Consider the following 13,728-nt stretch of genomic DNA (forward strand, 5'->3'; position numbering starts at 1 on the left):
AAGTGAAGGTTAAGAAACTGTCTCTTTTTTCTTTTTATAAAAGGAGATAACGGGAGTAGGGAAAATAAAACCCCAAAATGAAAAAACAACACTACAGCTGAAATACACCCCTTTTAGTTCCCTTTAATAAATGAGAGTAGCTCCTGCCTCAGCTTCACTTTAGCATCTTTAAACTCAATCTTAAAACCACCTTTTCACTTCTGGCAGCTCCTTAATTTATAATCTACTGCTATAAACTTCTCTAAACAACTTCAAGCTGAAAAGTGCCTTCCAAAGTGTTGTCAAGGGAATGAATGCTTCTCAACGAATTCTTTAGCTGTACTGTAACAAAAGCTCTCTCACTGGAGCTACTACTTCTGAATAAAGAATTCAGTCCCTTCTTCTCCCGGTTTCTTGGCATCAGAAATGGACTTTGGTGGAGCTGACTGTGCCAGCTAAACAGCCCGGAAGGGACCACTCTCCTGTAGGTTCAGTTCTGTGGCCAGCTGGTTTCTTTTGTCCCTCTCCCCTGTCCTCAGCACATACTCACTACACAGTAGGACGCTATAGCGAAAACACATGCTATTTGGAAGCAGTGTGTATACAGCATCCTGAACTCTGATCTTGTACTTTTTCTTCAGTACTTGCAGACTACAATCAACTCGACTCTCTTATGTACAGAATTTCCACTAATGGATTTAGTGCCTCTGGCCCTAGAGAGAAAAGACGAGGGCTTTAAAAGCATCCAGGCCATCCGTCTGTTCTATTTCTCCCCCCTGAATAGAAGACTGATCACTGAAGGTGCACATCCACCAAAAGAGCCTTTGGGAGGGAGTGACTGTTTCACAGAATTGGAAAAATGCGGAAAGGAACCAATATAAGAACAAGGTCCTGAAGGATGAATACAAATTGATCTGTCAGAAAGGTGCAGGAGGTCAAGAAAGACAGAGAGAAGTAACATGCAAAACAAACACACAGTAATAGATATATGAAGTACTGTGTAGATTTTTCAAGAACTAGAAGATTAAGGTGTTTATACAGCAACTGTCACCTCAAATTTAACACATTAAAGACAGGTTGTCTTCCCCACTTTCCTTAAGCAGCCAGACTCAAACCGTTATCTCTTCCTTCTTCCTCATATTCAGATAGCAGACAGTTGCTTTCTTCCCGAATCCCTGACATCAGCCATTGGACTTGGCCAAGCTGTGCTAACATGAATCAGTCAGCAGCTCCAGTGTCATCTCCTCCCAGTCCTGAGAACAACTAAGTTACCTTCTTAAAGTAGAGTTCCATTCACATTACTAGTACTTTCGTTTAATAGTTGAATAAAAATCTAAACTAACTTGGCACTCTAGAATACTGTCCTTACCTGCCTGTCCTCCACACTGCCCACCATTCCTGCAAGCCTCTAGTCTAGTCCAGTATACCTACTGCCCTGAGCGCATACCTTGTGTTCCTGCACTTATACCTGTGTTCTACCTGAGCGATCCTCCTTGCCCCTTTCTTTACCTACCCCCACCCCATACTCCTCCCTCTCCAAGGTCTTGCTCAAATTCTCTTTCCTCCATGAAAGTTTATGCAATCACCCAAGTAGTTCTTCGTTCTCAGAACTCCCACAGCTAGAAGTATCCATACAATTAAAATAGCTTTTGTGCCTGGCCAGGTGTGGTTCAGTGGTTGAGCGTCGACCTAGGATCCAGGCGATCTGAGTTCGATTCCCAGTCAGGGCACATGCCCGGGTTGCGGGCTCGATCCCCAGTCGGGGGCGTGCAGAAGGCAGCTGATCAATGACTCTCTCATCATTGATGTTTCTGTCTCTCTCTCCCTCTTCTTTCCTCTCTCTGAAATCAATAAAGATATATTTTTAAAAAATAATAAAATAAGTAAATAAATAAAATGGCTTTTGTCCCATTCTTTGTTTTTTCGCAACTAAGCTCTAAACTTTGAGAAAAGGTTCTGGACTTTACAGAATCTTTTACACTGCCCCTAACTGAATACTCCCAGGAAGTGACATAAGCAGTGTTTACTGGTGATAATGAGGAAGTGGTCTCTCCTTGGTCTTCCCTTTTTCTCACTGACAAGTGCTACTGCGAACATCTATCATCCAGCCACTTAGCTCCAACTCCACTGCCAAACCCTCGCCCAAGGCATCCTTATTTCCTGTCCAAATGACTGCAGTTCCCTTCTAATAAGACTACGTCTTCTCCTTCTGAAAACCCAGGAATGCCTATTCATAACCCTTAAAATAAAACTGAAACTCTCACGCAGACTAAGTTGGAAGATTTTTCTGGGTCCCTTTCCCACACCCCACCAGCTCCCAATACACATTCAGCAACACGGAAATGTTACAGGAGAGGTTGAAATCTCACTGGGGAGCAGTGTAAGTGCCAACCTGAACTCAGGACTCCAGGACCCTGCCCACCCCTCTACTCTTGTTTCATGCCCCTCTACCCACTGTCACCACCCTGTCATGCTTCCCTGTGCCTCCCTCCACACCTTCCCAGCCTAGTTCTGTTCCTCCTCCTCTAGATCTCAGCTGAAATGGCACTTCCTCTGAGGGATGCTCCCTTCCCCAGTCTATAGCAGCAACCACATCTACCCCTCACATCTCTGTAATCAGACTTCTCCACTGTCTGCCTCCACAGCAGGTCCCATGTGCTGGAGCCCTGTCTGCCCAGTACACAGCAGTGCCACACATGACCGCTCAAGAGACGTTAAGTGAATGAACAAGCATATTAGGGAACTTTAATCAAGAATCTACATTCTCTACTTTAAAAAAGTTGTTTCTGTACATGTGATTACTTGGAGTTACTAATATAGTAGTGAATGATCAGATCAATCACTTAAATCTACTTTTAGAGCAGACTTTCAGAGTGTCTACTCCAAAAATAAAGGTAATCTATTCTTTCCCCATTCTTGAAATTCTGATACTACTATATACACTAGGATATACAGTATTGAAAAATTGAGTGAACATCAAGAATAATTTTTTTATTCTCACCCGAGGATATTTTTTCCATTGCTTTACAGAGAGACTAGAAGGAGGGGGGGAGGGAGAGAGAGAGAGAGAGAGAGAAACATTGATGTGAGAGAGACACATTGATTGGTTGCCTCCTGCTTGTGTGCCAACCAGGGCAGGGATTGAGCCTGCAACAAAGGCACATGCCCTTGACCACAACTGAACCTGGGACCCTTCAGTCTGTGAACTGACACTCTAATGACTGAACCAAACCAGTTAGGGCCAAAAATAATTTTAAAACCGTTAGTTTTATGTTTATTTCCTTTCCTAGCTCCATGGAGGTAGAAGAGGTAAGTTGAGTGATTTAGGTCTCCAGTCTCAGCTCTGACACTGTTTGTGGGAGACCACGGAGTATATACTCAAATGGCAGCCAGCATATAGTAGGAAAATGGAGCCTTGGAATGCTCTATACACTGCTGAAACGTGAGCTCCTGTCTGTCTCTTGTCACCAGCTGTCTCCTCAGCACCTATTGCTGCTGATGCTGAGTATCTCCTGTGTATTTGTTGAATGATTGAAAACCTATAATCAAGCCCCTAGTCAATACTGCTTACATAAGGTAACTTTACTGGGAACTGCATCTGTATGAATCAATACACAGCACACTTAAATCCTTTTAGAAATGCTAATTCTTGAACTGTAATTTATTAATGGTAAACACAATCCCACAAGCACTGATGACATTTCTAAAGAATGTAGTAACAGCTGTGACATAAGGGAATGTTTTCATAACCCCCTTTCCCATCAATAGGAGAGAAGATGGTAAACAAAGGAAGCAGACAACTACTCTGTTCCTGGCCCACTGCAAGAGTGATAAAAAAATGGGAATTCCATTGCCTCCCTGCCAACAGGGATGATCATTTCCACGCAGGGGATAAAGTTGGTGGCTCTGCTCATACAAGTGAGGGAGGAAAATGAAGAAGCGAGCAAACAAACCAACCACACCCAAAAAGCTGTCCCTACTCTGCCCGGGTAAGTCTGCACTTCCCACGTTGGCTTCAATGTAGGGGGAAAGCTGGGTATCAGTGGGAAACTTCCTTTTACCAACCAAATGGAAGGCCATGCAAGACGATGGTGGGTCCCACTGGCCTCCTGAAGTAGACGTGGGAAATGGGAGGGGGAGAATGGAAACAATTATCAATGACCTTTCTTTCTAAGGGTTCTCACCACTCTTCACAATCCTGCTTTCCCCAAACTTCTGGCCATTCCCAGTGAAGGAACATGTTCTACATGTTAGAAGAGACTCACACCAACCACATATCACATCCAAAATGTGAGGTTTCTTCATGTTTCACAATATTTCTGCTCACCTTACCACGTTAACATAAAAATCACAAGCATCAGCCCTGGCCGGTGTGGCTCAGTTGGTTGGAGCTTCGTCCCACACACCAAAAGGTCAAGGGTTCACCGCCCAGTGAGGGCACATACTCAGGTTGCAGGTTCAACCCCCTCAGGTGGAGCGTATGCGGGAGGCAACTGATCGAGGTTTCACTCTCAGGTCGAAGTTTCATTCTCTCTCTCTCTCTCAAATCAATTTAAAAAAATCACAAGCATCAAATGGTTTTATAATCTGGATGCTTAGTCTACATTAGGCAAATCTAAACCCAAAGAACCAGCATTTCTATGTGGAAAAGCACTTTGCTTGACTCTCTAAAATACATAATAAAAATTACTCTAAGAACATTTAAGAGGACTTGCGGGGGGAAATACAGATGTAAGAAGAGGTAGAACTGTAAAGGCATAGGTAGAAGAGTGAGGCCTTATCAGTTAGTCTTCATTAGAGCTAGGTGTTATTTCTATCACATTACTATTACTCAAAACAGTCCTCAGGAAAGTTCTACAATAAATCTAAACATTCAATACATCACTTTATGTTAGATTCACTAGTCTAACAAGAATTTTATTGATTTGTCTCATCATTTGAAACTTTCCAAAAACCTCTCCAGAATTAGAGCATTTGCTGCTAACAGTGGCACTGCTGTCTTGCGTAAATAAACAAATACTTTTAAGCTGAAATGAGTAATCTAAGTTAAGTTTAAAGCTCCAATTTACAAATGCTGTTTCCTTAGAAGCCCAGAGAAAATAACTTCTTTGATCTTCTGAAACTGAACATACTTTAATATCACTTTTGAAAAACTCATATAAGAGCAGGATTTAACCTAATACAACTGCAAATATTTAAAAAATAAGGTAAGGGGTGGGGGAGGAGGAAAAAAATCATTTTCAACCATGAGACTGTTGGCCCTTCAGGACGGATCTCATCTTTTTAAGCAGTTGTCAAGGATGCCTTAGAGCAGGTGGATAAAAAACAAACAAGGCCTGGATCCATTAAAGGATATTCAGGCCCAATATACTTCCCATCACCATAAGAGTGCAGCAAGAGACAGGTATAGTCAATTTTATTTTATTATTTTTTATTACATTTACTGGGGTGACACTGGTTAAGAGGATCCAGTAGGTTTCAAGTGTACATTTTGATGACACATGATCTATATTGCATTGTGTGTCCACCGCCCAAAGTCAAGTCCAAGGGTCTCAGAACCTAGAGCTTCCACCTGAATCCCTGAGCACTAAGAAACTTAATTACAACCACTATTCAAAATACTTTTGACAATCACCTTTGGGCCAGAACCACTATCTTCCAGAAATTCACCAAAATGACCAACACGAAGGAAAAGATGAGAGGTACCTGCTGTATGTTCACTAGACCTTTTAGGAAACATGGAGTTGTTCCTTTGGCCACATACGTGGGCATCTACAAGAAAGGTGATATTGTAGACACCAAGGGAATGGGCACTGTTCAAAAAGGGCCCCAAAAATGTTCCCATGGCAAAAGTGGAAGTCTACAATGTCACCCAGCATGCAGTGGGCATTGTTGTGAACAAACAAGTTAAAGGCAAGATTCTTGCCAAGAGAATTAATGTACGTATTGAGCATACTAAGCACTCTAAGAGCCAAGATAGCTTCCTGAAACGTGTGAGGGCCAGTGATCAGAAAAAGGAGACAAAGAGCAAGGTACCTGGGTTCACCTAAAGTGCCAGCCTGCTGCATCCAAGGAAGCACACTGTGAAAACCAATGGAAAGGAGCCTGAGCTGCTGGAGCCGATTCCCTATGAATTCATGGCATGATAAGTGTTAAAAAAATAAAAGACCTCTGTACTGTTAAAAAAAAAAAATCCCATGACAATCATTCAGGAGCTGCTATATACACAAGGTGAATATAAAACTCAAAGCACAAGTGGAAGAAAGGGGACTTGGGGACGACAGCACACAATACTAATGAACTTTGGTACCCATAAACTACAGGGCAAACTCCAGATACCTGCAGAAAGGATGATAATTTCTATGTTACTATGAAACTTGGACTCCTACAGTGATCATATTAGTCTCCTTAAGTAGTTTCATCAGCATCACCTATGAGTCAAACTTTATATTTAAATGGTAAAACAGGCTCATCAATAATTAGGCCTTGGAACACATCCAGATTAGCAGCATAAAATAAATGCTTGTTACAAAACAACTCTTCAGGGCTGGGTTTATATAGCAGAGTACCCAACCAAGGCCTGTATGACAGGGCAAAGCAAATGCTTTAATGTCAATGTATAACAAATCTTAAATGATACAATAAAGCTGTAAGAACAGAAACAGACCCCCTCTCCACAACATATACACTCAAAAATAGCCAAAAATAGCATACAGCCACATAATTTAGACTTACAGGGGGCTTTGCTGTTCATGTAGCCCAACCAACCTCAGTTTACACATAAGGAAACTAAGTCCCAGAAAAGCTGTCCAGTAGGACTTAGGCTAGATTCTAGGCCCAATGTTTCTACTCCACCTTCATTAGACTAGCTTTCTCTAAAAAAATTTCCGGGGCGGGGGGGGGGGGGGGGGGGGGGGGGGGATTGCCATTCTTCTTATTGGCTGATTCATCAAAGAATCCAAAGATCTTGGGAATCTTTCTCTCCTTTACTCTCCAGGACTAAAAGCTAAACAAACTAATGTTCCAAAAGATTACCCAGAAAAACTGAAATTCTCAAAAGTAAATACAGGATTGGAACCTGTACAGAGCCGCTGTGTTTACTGCAGAATCACAAAACAATTCATTTTCAAATCCTTTTCCCATACGTTACTCCCCCCAAGAACCACAGCTCTCAGGGGAAAGGAGTCTGAACTCCAGATCAGATCAATGGGACTGTGCCAGAGTCAGAAGAGCCTCTGACATGAAGCAAAGCAAACTTTGCAACATTTAGAAGAAAGGGAAATTTCCCGTAAGCCTCAGGGAACCTTTCCCAGAAGGCCTCAGAGTTGCTGAGAATGGAAAGATTCTGTGGGTCGTTACATCCATGAATTCAATTTTGTCATTCTTAAAGGTCATTGCTACGTTTAGATTTAGTTTTCGCATTAAACCAAAGGGGAAATGTCCTTCAGGGATCAGAATGAACAAAAGCTAGGAAGAGGGCGTGCTGGGAAAGCAGCATCCTACTTACTGAGCTGAATGATGGACCATGGAAGGTCCTGCCTGACTTCCCGTGGCATCTGTATCTTAAGGCTGCATGGCATACTCTACACAACCTTTTCTCAGGTTATCAATAGGGTTTTATTGCTAAAGTTGAGTTTTCTGCCTTTTTCCCTTTATACTGAAAAGCCTTTCTAGTGTGGTATGATTGCTAAGATGACCAGGAAGAAAAACAAATGCTAAACCAAAATAAAGCACAGGAAGAGACTAAATCATAAGTTAGGTGAAAAGACTTTTTTATATTAAGTAGAAAGTATGCCAAATGAGTTGCTTTAATTCCTAGTTTGACAAAGTTGGACTGGTTCCTTTTGTTGAGCATACAGAAGCAATATACATTGTTTCCAAATCACATACCTTCAGAAGCTTATGACAGTTACTAAAACTAGGCTAACTACAGACTTTAAACAAAACTCAGATTTTTATAAATCTTCAGAGACTACCAAACTTTTGAAAACCCAATCCATATATTAATGACATCACAGACCTAAATGCTTAAGCTTCAAAAGGGAAGGTAAGAAACATCAAATTCTAGAACCTGCAAATTCATTTTGTTTCCATGTAATTCTTTCAAGTCCTGTTCAAACAAAACAGATGTATTATAAAAGCCCAATATCGTTAGTATGGAAAATTACTAAGCACTTTGTTTCTAAGTAGTAATACAGATTAGTCCAATTACTTTTAAGTGGCCTTGAGATTGATAATTTTACACCCCCCCCAAGAACATTCTACCACTTCAATAGCCAAATAACCTTAAAGCAATTAGTCACTGAAAACACACACACACACACACACACACACACACACACTGACTAATTCATGTTTATCAGTAGAACTTCAAAAATATCTGCCCTACCTATAGCACAAGATGGTTGAAGATGAAAATCAAAATGAGACAGTATTTGAAAGTACTTCATAAACACTTAAAATCATAACATTTTAAGTCAGTAAGTAGCAGAGTTTTCACAGTCAAATACAAGTAATGCTCTAAGTTGCTATAGTAAACGAGCAGGAGGCAAGGTGTCCTTAGCATGGCATCGAATCGTTGTTCAACCATTAAGCACCACTAGCCTCATCGTAAGACAAGTCAATAATGCCCACTGAGTCCCATTTTCTTATTTGGAAAGTAACAGAACTGAACTAGAGATCCAAAGTCCTTCTTGGCTCTACTACTTTGATTAGTAATATTTCACACCCAAATTACTGCTATTATAAATAAGTAGCATTTCACATAACTGAATATTCTCAGTGTGTGCCACCATGTCACAAGTGGATACCCTGTCTTTCAGAATTCAGCAGATATAGCATGGAATACTAACACCTTCTATAGACTTATGTGCAGACCTGTGACATGTTCAAAGCACTATAACATATTCCTTCTCAGGTGGGTCAAAAATTAAATGAGATGAAGACACATTTTATCCCTCATTTATCAGACCAGTGAGCTGAAGCCAAGATCAAGTTATCAACAACAACTCATGGCTCCAAGAGTCAAAGCTGGAAGGAGAAAGCAGGTGCCATGCTCTTCTCAATCAGGCATAACCGAGAGTCTGAAATGAAAATGTAACAGCCAACCTTCTAGTGTCCAATCGGCTGCGCTGGAAAAGTAGGCAGTACCTTATTCGCATTTGCTAAACCACTAGGCACTCTTCTTTCTGGCTGCCAGGGACACAGCAATGAACAAAAGAAAAACCCCTGGCCTCACTGAGCTTACATTGTGGTTGGGAAAGAGAAACAAGGTAAATGAGTAAAATATAGGGTACATTATAGTGATAAGTGCTATGGAAAAAACAAAACATGAAAAGAGGAGAGAGAGCATGTGTTTGGGGATTTGTAATTTTCTTTTGAGCCAGCTGGATGCCACTTAAAGAACTACAATAATGCATCTAGAGTAGTTTTCCTAAGCATTTCCCCAAACAGGGAACACGTTGGATACCGGGAAGACTCTGGCCTACTGATTCCAATTTGAGAATGATTACTCAAACCTCTGAACTGCCAGCTATGAGCTGTCATAGCGGCAATCTAAATCCCCTACTAACAAAATTAAATCCATAAAGAGTGCAAATTGGTTTACAAAAGAGAGAGCCAGGAGAAGTTACAAGAGCACTTGCACTGCTTCTGAGTTAGCACAAATGTCTCCTAATGTAAAGGTTAAAATGTAGTTTGTGTGCTGAGTTCTGCTAAACTAAGAATGCAGTACACATCACTTTGCTTTTTCTGACTTGTCAATTCTAGTGACATTCTCTACTATCAGTCTATATTTAACCAGCTTACTGGGCAGTTTCTCCAGCTTTTAGCATTTTTTTTTTTCTTCTTTTATTAAAAGAGCAACCCAGCTTGCAAGAAAAGCTGCTACAAGAAAAGTGAACCGTCCCCTGCAAGATCTGATATACTTGGTTAAGCACTGTCTCATCAACCTTCAAACAGGTTAGTTGGGATGGCAAATCAGGTTAAGCTTTGTTCCACTGAAGTTTTAAAAAATCTCCGAGTCGCTAAAATCTCCTGCTCCTCGAGCTGTAAATGCATCCTGAGAATGACAGTCAATCTTCTGAAATTCTCGACAGCTTCCTGGAACGTGTGTCTATAACGCACAGCCCTTTTAAACCGAGTCCCCACAGGGGAGTGGAAAAGGCACATTTGACGAGAACTTCGGCCTTGGGGTCAGGTCGCCTAGCCCAAGGAGAAGATTCAACACCACAGGGTTTACCCTCTGCCCACGCCCGGCGAGGAGGTTGTTTGTTTGGCTTCTCGGCGGGAGCGGACGCTACCGGCCGCGGGCCCCGCGGGGCTGCGCGTCGATTTGAAGGCGAACTGCCGGCAAACTTCAGCCGGGATCCCGCGGCCCGGCCCGGCCGAGGGGGCGGCTCTGCTCGGGCGCGGCCCCGCCCTGCTCCCGGGCCCCGCGCCGCGGCCGGCCCGGGACGGCGTCTGGGGGCCTCCGGAGCTCGGAGGCCCGGGCGAGCGCCGGCTGTGGGAATCGGAGGAGAGAGGCCGAGGGCTTGCGGCCCGGGTCCAGGGTCAACTACAGGGGGGGCTCGGGTCTCGTGGGGCTCGGCCTGAGGGTGGGCGAAGACACTGGCGCTGTCCCGGGGGCCCAGCAGGGATATCTGACGGGAGGGACCCGAGCGACCGAGAGGTGGGGACAGGGACTCCGGTGCCACGCCCGACCCGGCCCGCCCTGGCCCCGGGCTCGGGGCAGCGCCGCCCCGCCTGGCCCCCTCCTCACCTGATGTACGGGCTCGCCGCCGCCAGGATGTTCTTCTGCACCGGGATCTCCTCCCCGTCGAGGACCAGGTGCGCGTCGCAGAAGCGGGACTCCTCGCGGAAAGAGCTGAGCGCTCGCAGCAGGCGCGCGGCGTGCTGAGGGTCGCACACCGCGCTACCTTCAGCCATCGCGGCGCCCCCTAGTCAGCTGGACGGTCCCCGCTCCCGACGCCGCCTCGCCAGACCTCAGGAGCAGTCGTTCGCGTCCGGGGCGCGCCCCGTCTACACGCGCGCGCCTGCTCGGCCCGGCTCTCAGTGATCCGTGAACCAGCGGGAGCCCCCGGAACGCGCCTGCGCCATCCGCGGAGCGAGGGCCAGGTACCTTTAAGGAGCCGAGGCATTACGTCATTTCTCCGCGACGCCCCCACGCCCTCGCTCCCGCCCTCTCGCTTGCCGTTAACGGAGGCGGCCAATCAGAAGCTTCATTCCGCAGTCGCGGGCCCCGCCCCCGCGCAGCCCGAGGCAACCCGCGGCGGAGAGCGGGTTCCGTTGCTCCGAAGGGGCGTCGGCGGGGGCGAGGGCTCTCTGCTTAGGCCGGTGGCCTCTGGAGCCCCCGAGTCCCGACCCTTCCACTTTCTAGCACGCAGCTACCATGGGTACGGTGCCCACGCTCAGTTTCTCCATCTGCAAACTGAAGATGATGACTTCTTAGGGTTGTGGACTCAAGTGAGATAACCGCCCGTGAGTCCGGGCGGAGTGGGTGTGGCTTTCATGATATTTGGGAGAAAACCCGCTTCCCAGGTAAGAGCGGAGACGCGAGGAAACAGGCTCTGAGAAGAGCGTTTTGGTTGCCGCCTGGGGAGGAAAAGTAGCAGGTCAAGCTTGCGAAGTCTTAAATTTTGCAGGGCCTCCTTGGCTGTGGTAAGGAGGTTGGCCTTGGTTCTCGTAGGTGTCAGGAACCATGAAAGGGCTTTGAGAGGGTTTTGTGTGTGTGTGTTATGTGTGTGTTGTTTTTTTTTTTAAATAAAGATCATTCAGCTGCTGCGTGGAGCATGGAGGTGGGGGGCGGGGTGCTAAAGGCAGAATGATGCTTAAATATTGCAGTGCTTGAGGGAAGAGAATGGTGGCCTGGTTGGAACGGTGATGATGGAGGCGGACGACAGTGGATGGCTTTGAAAGAAGACAGAATTCTGAGGGAAGGGGAGTCCAGGATCGTGTTCTGCTGTGGGTAACTCGTGGACATTGGGAGCTTTCGGAGAGAGAGAGAGGAAATGCCGACGGGGTAGCAGCTGGAGAGGCCCGACGTTCAGCCGGGACCGGAAGCAGCTCTGGGTTGGCCTGGCCTGGAGGGCAAGCCCTGTGCAGGCTGAGGTGTGCGGGGAGGTTGCTAAGGGCACATGGGAATGTGGAATGTAGCCACCATTTTGTACAAACAGGTGCACAGGAAACTTCTAAATAGCAATTTTATGAGGACCAAGGACCAAGAAGAATGTGATCAGCATTCCAGATAAGGCAGGATGCGGTTTTCACTGGATCGGCCCAGACTTTTCCTTCAGCCAAAGGCTCCAATAAAGTCTTGGGTCTCTACGCCCAACCAGCCAACGCTTTGGAGTCACGGGCAGGAATCCAAGTATGTAACTCTGGTAGAGTCACTGGCAGAAGAATAGATGGGAAGAAGGCTGTTAGCAGTGGAAGGTCCGGACATGTCCAGTCTCTTCTTCAAACACAGCTCAGTATGAGTGAATTGATAACAATGTTTACCAAAAGGAAGGGATGGGGGGAAGCAGGTGGGGGTACAGGTGAATCGAAAGTGGCTATGAGTGACTGATTGCTAAAGCCGGGTTATGGGTACATGGAGATTTGTTGTACTAGTCTCTGTATGCTTGTGTGTGTTGTAAAATATCATAAGAAGTAAGAAACAAGATAAGCAGCTCAAGCTTTTTTTCTCCATGATACCTTCCCAGTATCCCAGGGAGCGGCCGACACTTCCTTCTCCAGGTGGTTGTTGTGTTTTGAACATTGCTCTGCCAGGAGACTTACTGTAATGAGTTTATTTGTTCCTGTCACCTGCCAGCTTGTATATTTTAGTGTGCCTTGATTTCCAAGTGCCAACCACAGTTCCTGGTAGTACTCAGTGAATGTTGGATGGACGGAGGGATTGATTTATTATTATTATTATTATTATTATTATTATTATTATTATTATTTTAGAGCGGGAAGAAGGGAGAGAGAGAGAAACATCGATGTGAGAGAGACACCTAAATTGGTTGCCTCCCATATGCACCCTGACCAGGGATCGAATCTGCAACCTAGGTATATGTCCTGACCATGAACTGGACCCACTACCTCTGGGTGCACGAGATAATGCTCCAACCAACTGAGCCTCACTGGCCAGGGCGGATGGATGAAGGGGTTTAAAAAATTGTGAATACCAAACACTTAATAAATGTTTTCTGAATTGCATTCTCTGTTTTCAGTTTACTTGTGTTTGTCTTCTTTCTCAGGTGGGTTGTTGTTGGGGTAAAAAATGATACCTATTTCTCTACACCATGTAGATGAATACAGATTGATTCATTGCTTGGAATGCTTGTCTACTCTTCAAATGTCAGAGGCTCCAAATCAAAACAAAACAAAACAAAACAAAACAAAACAAAGAGCTCAAATAACAGAATCACCCTCAGGTAACCAGTTATCCCGGAATAGGAGTGTTGCCTTAGGTGAAGGAGGTGAGTGGGGATTAGTCAGGCAGGCTCTTCCTGTTAGGGGTGAACCTTTCGTGTTTTGACAGAAGGAAGGAATGAGAGGATCTGGTTAGAGGGTTGTAGACCAGCATCACTCAAGGGAAAGGTAGTTGTTGGCTTGAGAGGGTCACCTATATAACAGGCAGCTAATCAGCAGAAGAACTTGTATGTGCTTTTTTTTTTTTTAAATGTTTTTTTTTTTAATTGATTCTAGAGAGAGGATGGGAGAGGGAGAGAGAGAAACATTAATGATGAGAGTCATTAATCGGCT

At 44.9% G+C, this 13,728-nt stretch overlaps 1 protein-coding gene and 1 long non-coding RNA gene across 2 annotated transcripts in view; one reads left to right on the plus strand and one right to left on the minus strand.

Annotated features, from left to right (window-relative positions):
- Positions 1 to 10,991, minus strand: part of GAN (gigaxonin) — a 54,641-nt gene extending 43,650 nt beyond the window's left edge. Inside the window, exon 1 of the mRNA XM_016196932.2 lies at positions 10,739 to 10,991. Within this exon, the coding sequence (XP_016052418.1) occupies positions 10,739 to 10,905 (167 nt within the window). The 5' untranslated portion in view covers positions 10,906 to 10,991. The remainder of the gene's footprint in view (positions 1 to 10,738) is intronic.
- A 339-nt stretch (positions 10,992 to 11,330) lies between these two features.
- On the plus strand, positions 11,331 to 13,179 carry LOC148091024 (uncharacterized). The gene is made up of 2 exons (XR_015716020.1): positions 11,331 to 11,517; positions 12,153 to 13,179. It is a non-coding gene; the product is annotated as an uncharacterized LOC148091024 (long non-coding RNA).
- The last annotated feature ends 549 nt before the right edge of the window (positions 13,180 to 13,728 follow it).

The sequence above is a fragment of the Miniopterus natalensis genome, chromosome 18, assembly GCF_054644295.1.
Source record: "Miniopterus natalensis isolate mMinNat1 chromosome 18, mMinNat1.hap1, whole genome shotgun sequence".
In the NCBI taxonomy this organism is placed as follows: Eukaryota; Metazoa; Chordata; class Mammalia; order Chiroptera; family Miniopteridae; genus Miniopterus; species Miniopterus natalensis.